General features: G+C 44.3%; 1 protein-coding gene across 1 annotated transcript in view; it reads left to right on the top strand.

Annotated features, from left to right (window-relative positions):
* Window positions 1–265: 265 nt before the first annotated feature.
* LOC121866838 (anti-sigma-I factor RsgI2-like) overlaps window positions 266–15,797 on the top strand; it is a 60,698-nt gene continuing 45,166 nt past the window's right edge. Inside the window, exons 1-2 of the mRNA XM_042366574.1 lie at window positions 266–281; window positions 677–813. Of these exons, the coding sequence (XP_042222508.1) occupies window positions 266–281; window positions 677–813 (153 nt within the window). The remainder of the gene's footprint in view (window positions 282–676; window positions 814–15,797) is intronic.

The following is a 15,797-nucleotide window of genomic DNA, read 5'->3' on the forward strand; positions in this document are numbered from 1 at the left end:
CACACATACATACATACATCCATACATACATACATACATAGAAAGAATCTCTTGTACCGTGGAGGCTCCTCACAAACTGTTTTACTTCCCATAGAAAATAATGTAAATATAAGTCTTACACTAAAGCCGCCCGGAAGTCACTGAAACACAGATATATGGTCTCATAATGCAGTGTTAACTGTGTTGTAATTGTTAATATAGAAACAAAACATTTATGCTGGGGACTCCGACTAGATCTGGCACTTAATATGGTTAACTTTAAGGCATGATAGACGCAGAAGGTGAGGGGGAGGCTGAGGATGGTGTACAGGACCCCACACGCTGCCCTCATTTTAAATTTCGTTTTGGGACTCTCGGCCGAGTCTCTTAACACCTTTCTCTCACTCTGGTCATACTGTGGGTATTACTGTTCCATCTGAGGCTCTGAATGTTGCTTAGATGTGGTGATAAAGTAAAAACGTTGGTGACAGCTTAAACATATTCACTCCTAGGTGGCCCTAGCACCAGCCACGCGAACTCGAGGGGTAACCATTATATATATATATATATATATATATATATATATATATATATATATATATATATATATATATATATATATATATATATATATATATGCGATCATAAACACAATTCAATATATCAATGATTTAATTGTCTTATTCTCCTTTCTCAGGTACAGTGAACCATTGGATCAGGGCTCCAGACACAGTATGTGGATCAGGGTTCAGGGTTCCAGACACAGTATGTGGATCAGGGTTCAGGGTTCCAGACACGGTATGTGGATCAGGGTTCAGGGCTCCAGTCCCAAAAGTACGTGGTTGCTTCCTACACAATGCCCACACTGTACCACCACAGAACAGTATGTGTGAGGTGTTTGCTTCACCATCTTAATGACTCACTGGTGACTGTGCAGTTGTTATGGTGGACCGCTGCCCGTGACACCTGTTGTTCTGTGCGTGTGATCAGAAGGTGCTGTGTACTGAGGCTGCCACTGGACACATAATAACAAAAGGTTCATTAGTTCAATATCGCTGAACAAAATACGCCATTGTTCGTGTGTCGGAAGTGTTCATTCATTAATTATATGATATTTCCAGCTTGTGAAAATGATAATGTTAAGTTGAAAATAAATACCGTCGTCGTCTTACTGTTGTCGTGGGAGTTTGGTGTCGGTAATAAAGCCTCTTGGACCAGATCTTTAGGTTGATAAACAAAGATTCATTTTTTTTTTTTTTTTTACGATGTAAGTTTTGGTCTGTGGTGACTCAGCGCACCTAGGGTTCCTCACCGTCACCTCACAAATCCGGATCCTCAAAGGTTCCGAAGATTCCTCCTAACTGGTTGAACTTAGGATAAAATGCAAAACCAACATCGTAAACTAGAGTAAAAAGTACACTTGGGATTCTACCTTCGCCAGAGACGTTCACTGCACCAGACCAAGTTGCGGTACAGAATGTTACACTATTTTACACTCCTCTCAGCTGCTGCTAAAGTGATTGCATTCCCTTAGTCTCGCTGCAATTTTGAGGTAATTGTTTAATGTTATAGTTGTGTTTAGATTAAGTTAACCTCTTAATTGCATTCTTACATCACAGGAACTGTTAGGGGGTCTGGGCCCAGTTGTGTAATACAGTGCCGTCATCTTCATGGTAAAGGTACGAGCAGGTGTGTGGGTCACGTCTCCCTGTACGAGACGCCCTGCATAGTACAGTGTACCCCAGCAGCTGAGGTCACGGGGCGTCATGCTGTGTCCTCTACATACAAGAGATAGTTGTGGGTCAATAACATTACAGCGTCCATGACTCTGAGACATTGATGGGGAGGAGGACACCCTGTTATGGGCGTCATAAAGAGGAACAGGTCTTAAACTAATATTGATGGTGGAAATACTGCCAGGCTTATTGGCTCTAAAATGTCATGGAAATTTGTCAGCACCTGAAGGTAGGTGTGTGTGTGTCTGTGTGTGTGTGGTGTGTGTGTGTGTGTGTGTGTGTTGTGTGTGTCTTCTGTTTCCTGCTCACTATTCCTTTATTTGTAAACAAGGCCTTACACCCACCTCAGTTTGGACAAGTCACCTGAGCACGCACTCCCACCACCCTCCTCCTCCACCCCCTCCTCCCACCACCTCCTCCCACACCTCCTCCTCCCACCACCTCCCTCCCCTCACCTCCTTCCCACCACCCCCTCCCTACCCCTCCCACCACTCCCCCTCCTCCCACACCCCTCCTACCACCACCCCTATTCCCCACAGAGTTATGAAGACGAGTTGTTTATACACGAGTCAATTAAGCCAAAAATTAATATAACAATTTAATATAATTTCAATATATTTAACGTATACCTGGTGACACGAGGAGGGTCGGGAGGTTAGGGGGGAGGAGGGAGGGGAGGGAGGGGGAGGGGAGAGGAGGGGGAGGGGAGGAGGTGGGGGGGAGGGGAGAGGTGATGGTGGAGGGGGGAGAGGGGGTGAGGGGGAGAGGTGATGGTGGGAGGGGAAGGTGGATGAGGAGAGGTGGGGATGGTGGAGGGGGGAGGGGGGGGGGTGGGGAGAGGTGATGGTGGAGGGAGAGGAGGTGGGAGGGGGATAGGTGATGGTGGAGGGGGAGAGGTGATGGTGGAGGGTGAGGTGGAGGGGACAAGTAGAGGGGAGAGGTGAGGGTAAGGGGTGACAGGTGAGGGTAGAGACGGGTGAGGGAGAAGGGAGGGTGAGATAGCCGAGGGTGTGATGACCTGCTTCACCTGTCCTAATTACCACTTTAATAAACCTGTTTTAGTGAGGGGTTGCACGTGAAACTAAGAAACATTTGTAAATTAATGACTGAGGTGGATGACCGGATGACAGTGTGGATGACGGGGATGTGGAATGGATGTATATGGCTAGATGGGTCGATAGTTATGGTTAGTTGTGGGTGTATAATGGGGGAGGGGTAGGTATTGGGTGTGGCAGGTTGTATGTGTGTTAGGGACGAGGGGGAGGGGGGAGGTTATTTGAGTCAATAATCTCATTTTTAGGATATTTTTTCGTCCAATTGGGCCAAAATTCAATAATTTTGTTTGTTTATCAGTGAGGTCACAGTTTTGGTGTTTACATTGATATGATCCACATTCAGCAAACAGGAGAGAGAGAGAGAGAGAGAGAGAGAGAGAGAGAGAGAGAGAGAGAGAGAGTCATTAGTTAGCTAGATGCGCTACATATTTTTCCTCGCTCTGACTTCGCTTTCAAATCCCTTCTTAATTTCTCACTCTTTTATACACTCTAAGGACATACGTTTTCACATTTATTCGTATTCACTCTCACATCCACACACATTCATCCACTCACGTACACTAACATTCTCACATTCATTCACATCCAGCCATTCTGACATCCATCTGCTCTCGTCCATCCACATCCATTCGCTCTTACGTTCACTCACATCCATCTACTCCCACTTTCATCCACACATATCCATCCACTCTTATCCACTCACACCCATCCACCCTCACCTCCCCCGCCAGTGTGTACATAGGGCACACATTCCCCTCATCAGTTTACGGTGAAGGTCGCAAATTACAGATCAAACTTTACCTGTCTGTTGAGCCGTGATCACACACACACACACACACACACACACACACACACATCACAATATACAACCTGTGAGGGGAAAAGCGGGAGATTTACCAAAGATTTACATTTTGGTCGGTCGGGTCATTGGGCTGGGTGGGTTGGGTTGCTGGGTTGGGTTGGGTCGGGTCGGGTCGGTCGGGTCGGGTCGGGTCGGGTCGGGTTGGTCAAGGCTAGGTTGTTTGGTTGGGTTAAAGTTTAAGAAGAAATAGATGCATTTTCCCGTGTGATTTTATCAAGATTTATCTTATCCACGTTTTCATTGTGGATTTATGATGATATATATATATATATATATATATATATATATATATATATATTAATATATATATATATATATATATATATATATATATATATATATATATATATATATATATATATATATATATATATATATATATATATATATATATATATATATAATTTTTTTTTACATATAAACACTCGTTATGGAAGATGGTAGAGGGAGGGGAGGCATATAGCTGTTACGTCTGTTTGTACGACCGTTCGAGATGCTTGTCCGTGTAATAACTTGAGAAAGACTTGGCAGTTTGAAGTGAAATTCGGCACGTCGATTTATGTCATTAATGGTCAAGTCGAGTTCGATAATTAGTGATTTTCAGCTTTATTAGGCAAAGCTATAGCTCTTTTTTGTGTCAGAAATTTTCACAGGTGCAAATATGACACACACACACACACACACACACACACACACACACACACACACACACACACACACACACACACACAAGCGATGCTCAACATATAATTCAGACTAACCCGCAAGTAACAACCTCCTCACCTCCTGCGTGATCACAGAGACGAATCCTCCATCCGGCGTTACATGGAATTCCACCCTTCGGGGCGGCGGTTGAGTAGCATTCTCTTCCTCCTAGACTCTCGCCTAAACTTCAACCTTGATCCCCTCTGCCGTGTTTTCCTTTTTCTCCCCTTGGTCATTTTCCCCTCTTATGGTAAGCCCTCGCTGCCTTAAATATGAGGGGAATTATTCATGCAACTGATGCTGCCTCCCCTCCCCCCCCTTATACCTTCAGGCCCTCCTTCTCCCCTCCCACTCATGGCTTTTCCCCTCCCTCTGCCTTCTTCCTTCCCCTCATTCCATTTCCCCCAACCTCACTACCTTCTCTCTTCTTTCACGATGTCTTCCTCACCCCTCCCCCTCATGTCTCCTCTGCTCACCGTCTCTTCCCTCACTGTTTTCTCCCCTTCCGTCCCCTCCCTCCTCACCCCACACTGTCTCTTCCTCACCTCCGTCTCTCTCTTCCCTCACTGTTTTCTCCCCTTCCGTCCCCTCCCCACACTGCCTCGCTTGGGATGGTTAGTTAGACGTTGTTCTCACATATTTTGTTTGCGATTTTTTGACACACACACACACACACACGCGCGCGCGCGCACGGTGGAGCTGCCGTGTGAATATCCCGAATTTTTTTGTGTGTCGAGAAATTCAGTGTTTGAAAATGCTGAACGTGTGTGTCTGTGTGTGTGTGTTCTCTCGTTTGTTTTTTTCCGACTGGAGGAATGTGGTTTATTCTTCCGACACTAAATTTGAATGAAAGGTGCAAAGGTCAAGGGAAAATGTCAAGGTCAAAGGTCAATGGCAATTGTAAAAAATCAAGGTCAAGGTCAAAAGTCAAGGACAAAGGTAAAGGTCAAGGGCAAAGGTCAAAGGTCACCGCATCGAGTAAGACATCAGACCCGTGTGAGTTAGTATACCTCTTTGGAATGCTTGCCGGGCTACAGAATGTTTATGTGTGCATTTTTTATCACGATTACTTGACGTAGTTGTGAGTTGGCTGTACTATTGAGAGATTTGTGTTATATGTTGGTATATTGAGTGACACACACACACACACACACACACACACACACACACACACACACACACACACACACACACACACACACACACACTGCTTTAAGGTATACTATCAACTAACATATTTCAGCATATGTCACATTAAGGTTGCTCAACACGTGAAATATATCCAGTTACAGCTGCCTGCTTGTCAATACAGTTCTATAGGTCAAATACATAAATTTTTCTTTTCTCTTGCGAGTATTTTTCAACTTTTCTGCCTGATGGATGATTCAATATATTTTATACCGTAAAATCAAAGATGTCTGGGGTTTGGATACACTAAAGTTCATTCGTTAAATAATCCTCGTTAAGAATAAAACTAATTGGTTCACTTAAGCTGAAAACATAACAAAAATATGTAGAGAATATTATTAAATTGATTCTGAAACTTGACCTTACCTGGGGATTTTAACTGAGGTCAGGTAGGTGATAGTTTGGTCACGATCCTGTACTGTACTTGTCTTAATCTTTGTCGTGTTGTTTTTATAATATAGTTATTATTTCTACTCTCCCTACTTTCCCTCCTTCCAAGTCTCCCTTCTTCCTACTTTCTCTCCTTGTTACTTTCCCTTCTTCCTACTCTCCCTACTTTCCCTCCTTCCAAGTCTCCCTCCTTCCTACTTTCCCTCCTTCCAAGTCTCCCTTCTTCCTACTTTCCCTCCTTGTTACTTTCCCTCCCTCCTACTTTCCCTCCTTCCAAGTCTCCCTTCTTCCTACTTTCCCTCCTTGCTACTTTCCCCTCTTCCTACTCTCCCTCCTTCCTACTTTCCCTCCTTGCTACTTTCCCTCCTTGCTACTTTCCCTCCATGCTACTCTCCCTCCTTCCTACTCTACCTCCCTATCTCTCACCCGGACCTCGTACTCTCCCTACCTCTCACCGGCAGAGAGAGAGAGAGAGAGAGAGAGAGAGAGAGAGAGAGACACTATCTTCCTCTATTAAGTTGGTTTATATAAGTAGGTCAGTCTTGTGGTTTCATCTAATGTAATTGCAACAAACTTTCTGAACCTCCCAGTTTCCTCTTCACTACATTGCATCCATCTATTGTACTGCTAACTTTCTTTGACACCCAAGAGTAACTTTCACTCACTAAATCCTTTCATAACACACTTAGCTTTCTATGTCAGTCTTATTAGGTTCACGTAACGCACTCTCTAAGCTGTCTGAATCCCTTAACATACTTTACAACACACCAAAGTTATCCTTCACCTTATTGCAATTCTCTCTTCGTCTATCTAACAGAATCTAGCATCCTTATTAACTTCCTCTTCTCAACACACTCTTTCAGCCCTCATATAGCGGTCCAGTACACTATACAGCCCTCATATAGCGGTTCAGTACACTATACAGCCCTCATATAGCGGTCCAGTACACTATACAGCCCTCATATAGCGGTCCAGTACACTATACAGCCCTCATATAGCGGTCCAGTACACTATACAGCCCTCATAAATGTACCCCAAAAAACTCATAATCCCTTCCATTCAACCGCTGACATCCCCCGATCCCTCATGACATCCTTCGATCCTTCCTGACATCACCCGATTCCTCCTACACCTTCCTGACATCACCCGATTCCTCCTACACCTTCCTGACATCACCCGTTCCCTCCTCGAAGGCTTTTGAAATGACCTTCGCCATGTATTTTCGTCGTTTTCATTTTCTTTACTTCATTCTTTCCTCTTTTTTCTCTTATTCTCCTACTCTCTCTCTCTCTCTCTCTCTCTCTCTCTCTCCTCCTCTCTCCTCACCCCTCACCCTCACCCCTCACCACCCCCCCCAGCCAGCCAGTCCTTTCAGTGTTACTTAAACTCAAACTCCCAGAGCCTCTCGTAAATTAGTCTCGAGGTCTTTTATCTCGGGTTTATTTTCGTCGAGGCGAGAGCTGGTGGAGGATGAGTATTAGAATATTGGTTTAGTCTTTTTGAAGATGATGATTTGAGATATTGTTTTAAACCATCGTCTTGCTAAACCATCGTTCTGTTAAACAATTGTCCTGTTAAACTATCGTCCTGTTAAACCGTCGTCCTGTTAAACCATTATCCTGTTAAACCATCGTCCTGTTAAACCATCGTCCTGTTAAACCATCGTCCTGTTAAACCATCGTTCTGTTAAACCATTGTCCTGTTAAACCATCGTCCTGTTAAACCATCGTCCTGTTAAACCACCGTCCTGTTAAACCATCGTCCTGTTAAAACCATCGTCCTGTTAAAACCATCGTCCTGTTAAACCAAACCATCGTCCTGTTAAACCATCGTCCTGTTAAACCATCGTCCTGTTAAACTATCGTCCTGTTAAACCATTATCCTGTTAAACCATTATCCTGTTAAACCATCGTCCTGTTAAACCATCGTCCTGTTAAACCATCGTCCTGTTAAACCATCGTCCTGTTAAACCATCGTCCTGTTAAACCATCGTCCTGTTAAACCATCGTCCTGTTAAACCATTATCCTGTTAAACCATTATCCTGTTAAACCATCGTCCTGTTAAACCATCGTCCTGTTAAACCATCGTCCTGTTAAACCATCGTCCTGTTAAACCATCGTCCTGTTAAACCATTATCCAGAAAGACAACACAAACATTAGTGGCCACAATATTATTTTTACTGTAGTTTATGGTAGGAAGTAATGAATGTATGTATGTATGTATGCACAGTATGTATGTATGTATGTATGTATGCATTGTGTGTGTGTGTGTGTGTGTGTGTGTGTGTGTGTGTGTGCTAGATGCGGTGGACGTGTGGATAATAGCGTTCACCTGCTGCATTTCAGATCACTGGCTCGTACCCGGGGCACCCTTTGTCGACCCACCTGTGAATGGGTACCTACCTTTTCAATTGGGGAAGTGAAGACGGTCGAGTTCAGTGTCGGCCTCCTGTCTTTAATGTGGTGCATCTGTGTTGCCTTACTGGGACGTGAGGCACTTGAGACCCACTTTCACTAACAAGTTTACAAACCTTCTGAACTAATACTTATTTTAGTATCTGTAAAGTATTACATAATATATCGTGTTTATTGATACAGATGTGTGGTTGTGTTGGGAGTGCTTTCGGGGTCCTTTGATATACTCATTTGCATACTTGTGGACAAAGATACAAGTATTGGTATTGAAGAAATATGACGCTTTGTTTACAGTCGCCATAGGTCTGTATTACGGTATATATTAATATAGATAAATGCGACATATCATCTCCATCCACAACAAAAAAGAAAATAAACACTAATTTGTTTTAGTTCACCATTGATCGATGACACCGGATGAAATTTTGGGGGCGTAACTTTTCTACTAAATTTAAAACAAATATATATTTTGAACAACTATATACCTATAGTACAGTACAGACGTCAACACACATCAGTCGTTAGTCTTCACCTGCGTAATTACTCGACCCGTATCTAGGACGCCAGAGTACATCAGTGACCTCATAACTAAAGCTCTATGGTCAGATATTAACTGTTTGATATTAATATTTCCTTAGATTCTCTCCTCCCTTCCCCACCTCCCCTCTCCCCCTCTTCCAGTTTTCTACAAGGGTAACTATGAAAGATGAGTCGATCAGCCTATGAGGTCTTTGGTGATTTACTTTTTCATATTTCTACCATTTTGTTTAATATATCACACACACACACACACACAGACACATACCCTCCAACACACCCACACCACCTCCTTACACCCACACCCACCCACTCGACCCTCCAACACCCCTACTCCACCCTCCTAACACCCCACACAGCTCTCTATCTTTGCAACAGTATCCCCTCTCACTCGCTCTCTCTGCACACCTCTCACCAGACATTTAGCTAGACAAAAGAAAACGGAGGGTGAGTTCTCTTCTCTTTCAAAACCTCTCTTCAAATCTATTCAACTCGTGGGCTATTTCTTGAGTCGCCGTGATGCCTGGAGGTGAAGGGTGATGTTTTGAAGGCGAAGTGAGGAGAAGAAAATACGGAAGGAGGAGCAACCCAGTGTGGAGGAGGTAGCCGGTAAAAGCAAGGTTGTACACACGTTCTGGCAACACAGGCGAGGGAAAATGTCTCACTGCTATCGCTCCAGCTAATTGGTGAGGCGAGTTGCACTTAATTAAGAGATGGCTAAAGGCGATCTGGCAATGTGGAGTTTGTGTGTGTGTGATGGAGTGGGGGGGAGTGTGCATGTCTTACGTGTCTGGGTGGAGGAGGAGTAGGTGGAAAGAATGTGGGTGTGTTTGGGGTTACTAACAAGTGTAGGAGTGAGGAGTGGGGGAAAGGGTGTGGGTGGAAGTGAGTAGAACCTGTAGGGGATGTGAGAGAATGGGGAGGTGAGGTGAGGTAAGGTAAGGCGTAGGGAACGTGGACAGGGAGAGGGAAATAAAGGAATGTGGGCGCGTGTTGGTGGAATGTGGGCGTGTGTTGGTGGAATGTGGGTGTGTGTTGGTGGAATGTGGGTGTGTGTTGGTGGAATGTGGGCGTGTGTTGGTGGAATGTGGACTTGTGGTGGAGGAATGTGGACTTGTGGTGGAGGAATGTGGACTTGTGGTAGGAGGAATGTGGACTTGTGGTGGAGGAATGTGGACTTGTGGTGGAGGAATGTGGGTGTGAGAAATGTGGTGTGTGTTGGAGAAATGTGGGCGTGTGTTGGAGGAATGTGGGCGTGTGTTGAGAGGGGTGTGTGTTGGAGGAATGTGGCGCGTGGTGGTGGAATGGGTGTGTGTTGGAGGAATGTGGGCGTGTTGGAGGAATGTGGGACTGTGGTGAAGGAATGGGCGTGTGTTGGAGGAATGTGGGCGTGGTGGAGGAATGTGGACTTGTGGTGGAGGAATGTGGACTTGTGGTGGAGGAATGTGGACTTGTGGTGGAGGAATGTGGGTGTGTGTTGGAGAAATGTGGGCGTGTGTTGGAGGAATGTGGGCGTGTGTTGGAGGAATGTGGGCGTGTGTTGGTGGAATGTGGGCGTGTTGGAGGAATGTGGGCGTGCGTGTTAAGACCGTTCATTAATCAACATCTTGTTCCTAGAGAGACATGCTTGATCTCTCTGGATTTCATTATCGATATTTTTTCCTACCGTTTCGTCTCCCACTTTCTATCTGTTTCAATTATTTGTTTTGGTTATCTCTCTCCTTCGCTTCTCGTTCACTATGCTTATTACAGTCAACTCTTCCTCGCTGTAGGGCAAATGGGTCCCATTTATAATGGGTCCCAGTTATAATGGGTCCCAGTTGTAATGGGTTCCAGTTATAATGGGTCCCAGTTATAATGGGTCCCAGTTATAATGGGTCCCAGTTATAATGGGTCCCAGTTATAATGGGTCCCAGTTATAATGGGTCCCAGTTATAATGGGTCCCAGTTATAATGGGTCCAAGTTATAATGGGTCCCAGTTATAATGGGTCCCCGGGTCCCAGTTATAATGGTCCCAGTTATAATGGGTCCCCCATGTTATAATGGGTCCCAGTTATAATGGGCCCCAGTTACAATGGGTCCCAGTTATAATGGGTCCCAGTTATAATGGGTCCCAGTTATAATGGGTTCCAGTTATAATGGGTCCCAGTTATAATGGGTCCCAGCTATAATGGGTCCCAGTTATAATGGGTCCCAGTTATAATGGGTCCCAGTTATAATGGGTCCCAGTTATAATGAGTCCCAGTTATAATGGGTCCCAGTTATAATGGGCCCCAGTTATAATGGGCCCCAGTTATAATGGGTCCCAGTTATAATAGGTCTCAGTTATATTGGGTCCCAGTTTTAATGGGTCCCAGTTACAATGGGTCCCAGTTATAATGGATACCAGTTATAATGGGTCCTAGTTCTAATTGATCCCAAGTCCAAATGGGATTAATTATTAACGGGGTCTCTAAGGACTGGGATTAATTATAATGGGTCATTAAGACTTGAGTCCGTGAGAACTGATTATTTTTCATTCTCGATAATTACGTCATTAATGAGTGTGACCAATTTTATGACCTGATCACCTCGTGTGTATGAACGTTTGTCCTGCCTCAAGGTAAACAATGGCTTGAGTCTCAGTACTTAACTCAGCTGATTTACTCCGGTAAGGTCGATATTGTACTCAAATCTTGTTATTCAAGTGGGCGAAATAACTATGGATGCACCGGAACCAGATTATTGGCCTTTGTTTCTGGCTTTAAACTAATTTCTCAAACTAAAGCCGTGAAATGAAGTTCAAGTAGGCCACTTTGTTTTATATGCCTTACCACTTTTTAATAGTGTTTTTATACAGGAATACAACAATGCTTCAAGGTAAGATTTACTTTGTATAGTATTTGTCTAAAACTGTATGTTATATCACCGAAAATATATTACGTTTAGGATTTAAGTTGTTTTATAAGTACAGTACTGTACATGGAAAAATAATAAATTGTAAAAAAAAAAATCGATCTTTTGGAAGCCACGAGTCTTAGTATATGTATCACGACACAACCAGTCACACAGAGCCATCAGGATGACGCTCAAGTCAACTCACCCAACTGTCTCACACATGACTCAGTGTCTCCATGAATATTGATTTTGCCCCTTACAGCGGCTACTTTATTGTGCACCCCACAGTCATCCTGTGAGCGGTAAGGCAAAAGGATTACAGAGTAGAGTTTACAACGGGTCATAATAATTAACCCCCGTGGTCAGGATATTATGGCACTGAATGTTACACAGTATTTCAATTACATTGTTTGTTTAGTTCTATACATAAAGGGTAACTTATTCACAAATGCGTGAGTACAGGCGTGTGAGGCAGTATGTCTGGCCTCACACTTTGTTATTCTCATTTGCGTGAGAGGTATTCAAGCACATTGTGTATTTGGTTCTGTACATGAGAACTGATATTGTTACTACCCAAAAAGGTGGATACAATCTTAATATGTCGGCTATCTTGCCATTAGAGATGAAGTGTTGTGCCATTTCACACACAGTGTGCTTGGACCTGTCCCTAAAAGGTTCTATCTTCACACAGTCGGGGACGTAGTGTTCAAGTGTGTGGCCATATGTCTGGCCACACACTTTACATTTAGTCTTGTTTACATCTGCTTGAGGAACATACTGCCAGAGGTACTTATATCCTAACCTTAATCTAGCGGTTACAACATCTTGTAATCTAGTGATCTTGTTACTTGCTCCATATACATGTTTCACTTGATACATCTCATCATGGTAAACTATGGATCGACTAGTGCCTGTTTGCACTAGTCTACTTGCGTCAAACTCATCAATAAGTTCTTTCCTAATTACAGTTTTAAGGGTTCTTTTTGACAGACCCAAATTGTATTCAACGGTGTCTTTGTTAGACGCGAGTTTGGCGAGGGCATCAACTCTGTCATGAATAGCAACTGAGGTGGACGTAACGAGGTATGTGTACTATATACTCGGTAAAATAAGCAGTTACAACTAGAGGTGTGGGCTGTTGTGAACTGAAGTAACTGAAGGTAAAACTCATGAAACAGTAACCAATTTCACAATAAAAAGTTCCGGTCGATTATATTTCTAAAGTTTCGGCCGGAACCGGAACTTCATAAAAATTGAGGTTCCGATGCATCCCTAGAAATAACTAAGGATAATTATTATTGGGGTCCCTGATGACTAGGGCCCATTAGGACTGGGGCCCATTCGACTACTCATCCTCTTCTCTTCTTGGTCTTTCTCTCTCTGATTGTTTCCTCTCTCGTTTACTTCACTCTACCTATCCTGTTTCCCCTCGCACCATTACCCTTACTTCCTTCTTCTCGACTTCTAATTCTCCTCCTTTCTCTATTCTCTTCCTCCTCCATTGTGTATCCTCCTCCTCTTTGTCCTCCTCCTCTTCCTCAATCCTTATTCCTCCTTGGGCGTCTTCACCTGGGCCCCACCTGGCGCCTTCGTGATCACCTGCCTCATCCCATCTCCGCCTTCACCACCTCCAGCACTAGTACAGCCTACATTCTCATTCACAACGAGTCTACCTGGATAGTGGCCTGCTGGGCTTATCCCCCTGCCCTGCCCCCACACACACACACCTTTTGCTCTCTCTCTCTCTCTCTCTCTCTCTCTCTCTCTCTCGTCTTTCCCTCGCCTCACCCGTTCGCCCTGTGGCTCATCCATCTACCTCCCTCGTCTTAGCCCTGATCCAAGCCCCGGGCTGAGAAAAGAATGAATGTTGACAGGAGTCTTATACTGTATAGCTTATCGAGTCTTATAACGCTGAGAGAACCAGAGGGAGGAGGAGGAGGAAAAGGAAGAGCAAAAGGAGGAAAAGGAAAAGATAAATGAGGAAAAGGAGGTGGGGGAGGAGGAGGAAGGGGAGGAGGAGTGAAGCTTGTTGATGTTCTTGTTGTTGCTGCTCTGCTCGTTCACTTCGCCCGCACTGGAGAAAACTTAAACCAGTCCTAACAAACGCATTAGCGAAGGAGAATTGCAACTAGATTGCCTTCAACTTCTTTAAAGCGATTTTTGTTTTCACATTTTTCACGATGGGATTTTGACTTAAGGAAACCTCTCGCCTGGCAGCCACTCACAGCAGATAACTTAACCTCTCGGAGTGAGTACATTAGCGGAGGAGAATAACCCCCTTCAATTGCCTCCAGCTCCTTGAAACAAGTTTTTGAAGGTATTGTGATAAGAAATATTCGGGGCCATTGTTGTGTTATTGTCTACATACATAATGGGTGGGGGTGGGTGGGGGGGTGGGGTATCTTTCCTCTCAGCTTCATAAAAAAAGTCGCTACGGATCGGCAGCAACTCATGCATACAAGATTACCGTCGAGTTCACTGCACGTGTGATTTAATTTTCTACAACATGGACTCCCTTGTTTGCACAACTAATTTCTCTTGTCTTCACGAGAATTCGCAAGGAGGTGGAGACGATGTTTTTGTTGTGTGGCTCTCCTGGTCGGGGAAGGGGCGGGGTGCGGAGGGAGAGGGACGGTATGGGGGGGAGGGAAATGGTGAGGGGGAGAGGATGCGGGCAGGAGGTGGGGGGCGATGCGGAGGGGGGGGTAGAGCAGTAATGAGGGCGGTGCGGAGGGGGGGATAACCAGATGATAGAAGGAAGAGGAAGCGGAGAGCGTTAAAGAAAGATCAAAAGAAAGAGAGAATTAAAGAAGGAACAGAAGAAAGAGAATTTAGAGAAAGATGACTAGGGGTAAAGTGTCTCATGATAAAGGAAGGATATAGAGAAAAACAGGAATTGAAGAAAGAAGTGAGAAGAAAGATTGTGGGGGAAAGAAGAAAAAAAGATGGCTGGAGGTAACATACCAATTGTGAATGAAGGAAAGAAAGAAGAGGAGAAAAGACAAGGTTAAGAAAGAGTGAGAGGAGAGAAAGAAAATACCCGGAGTCTCTCAGATGTGAATCAAAGAAAAAAAAGAGAGGAAGAGAGGAGACGAAGAAAGGGTCTGGGAAAAGAGGATTGAAAGCAATATTTCTCGGATGTGAATGAAAGGTAAAAAACATCTGATGATAAAAGGAGGAGATAAGAAACTAGTAACATAAGAGAGAGATAGATGTAGAGGCGACAAAGGAGGTGGAATAAATGTTCTCTCTGTTTATGGAACAAGAATATCTCAGACGAAGAATGAGAGGAGGAGAGAAAGAGAAGGTTAGAGAAACAGGAGAGGCAAGAGAGAATTCACACGATCGAAAGAGTGAGTGAGTTAGAGGAACGGAAGGTTAGCTGGTATGAAACGAAGTCTTAATAGCTGTTTTTGTCATTGTTACAGCTGTTGTTGTTACACACACACACACACACACACACACACACAGCTGACTGGAAGACCTCTTATGTATCACCAGTGCCCAAGTCAACCAGCCCACAATCCTTAAATCAGCTACGACCTATTGCAATCACCCCAATACCCAGCCTAATCTGTGAAAGTTTTGTGTTCGACTGGGCTTATGCTGATATTGCAGGAGTCGTAGACCCTCAGCAATTTGGCAATATGAAAACTTCCTCCACCACTCACTGTCTTGTCAGCTTTCTCGATTACATATACCGCCATCTCGAGAAACGAAAAACGTCTGTAGCTGTCGCCTTCATTGATTTCACTAAAGCATTCGACCTAGTCGACCACAATATAATCATCAACAAAGCTATTGACCTCGGGCTTCGGAGAAGTCTTATACCATGGCTTACAGACTTCCTCAGTGACCGACGCCAAGCTGTACGCTTCCGAGGGGCTGTCTCCACCTTTCAGTCACTCACCTGTGGCGTCCCCCAAGGCACCAAGATGGGACCAGTCTGCTTCCTTATGCTCATCAATGATGCCCTAAGAGAAACCCCCGCTCGCTGGAAATATGTCGACGACTCCACCATTGGGATCAGCGTCAACAATTCTGCTCCCGA

The sequence above is a fragment of the Homarus americanus genome, unplaced genomic scaffold, assembly GCF_018991925.1.
Source record: "Homarus americanus isolate GMGI-L3 unplaced genomic scaffold, GMGI_Hamer_2.0 scaffold16340, whole genome shotgun sequence".
NCBI lineage: Eukaryota > Metazoa > Arthropoda > Malacostraca > Decapoda > Nephropidae > Homarus > Homarus americanus.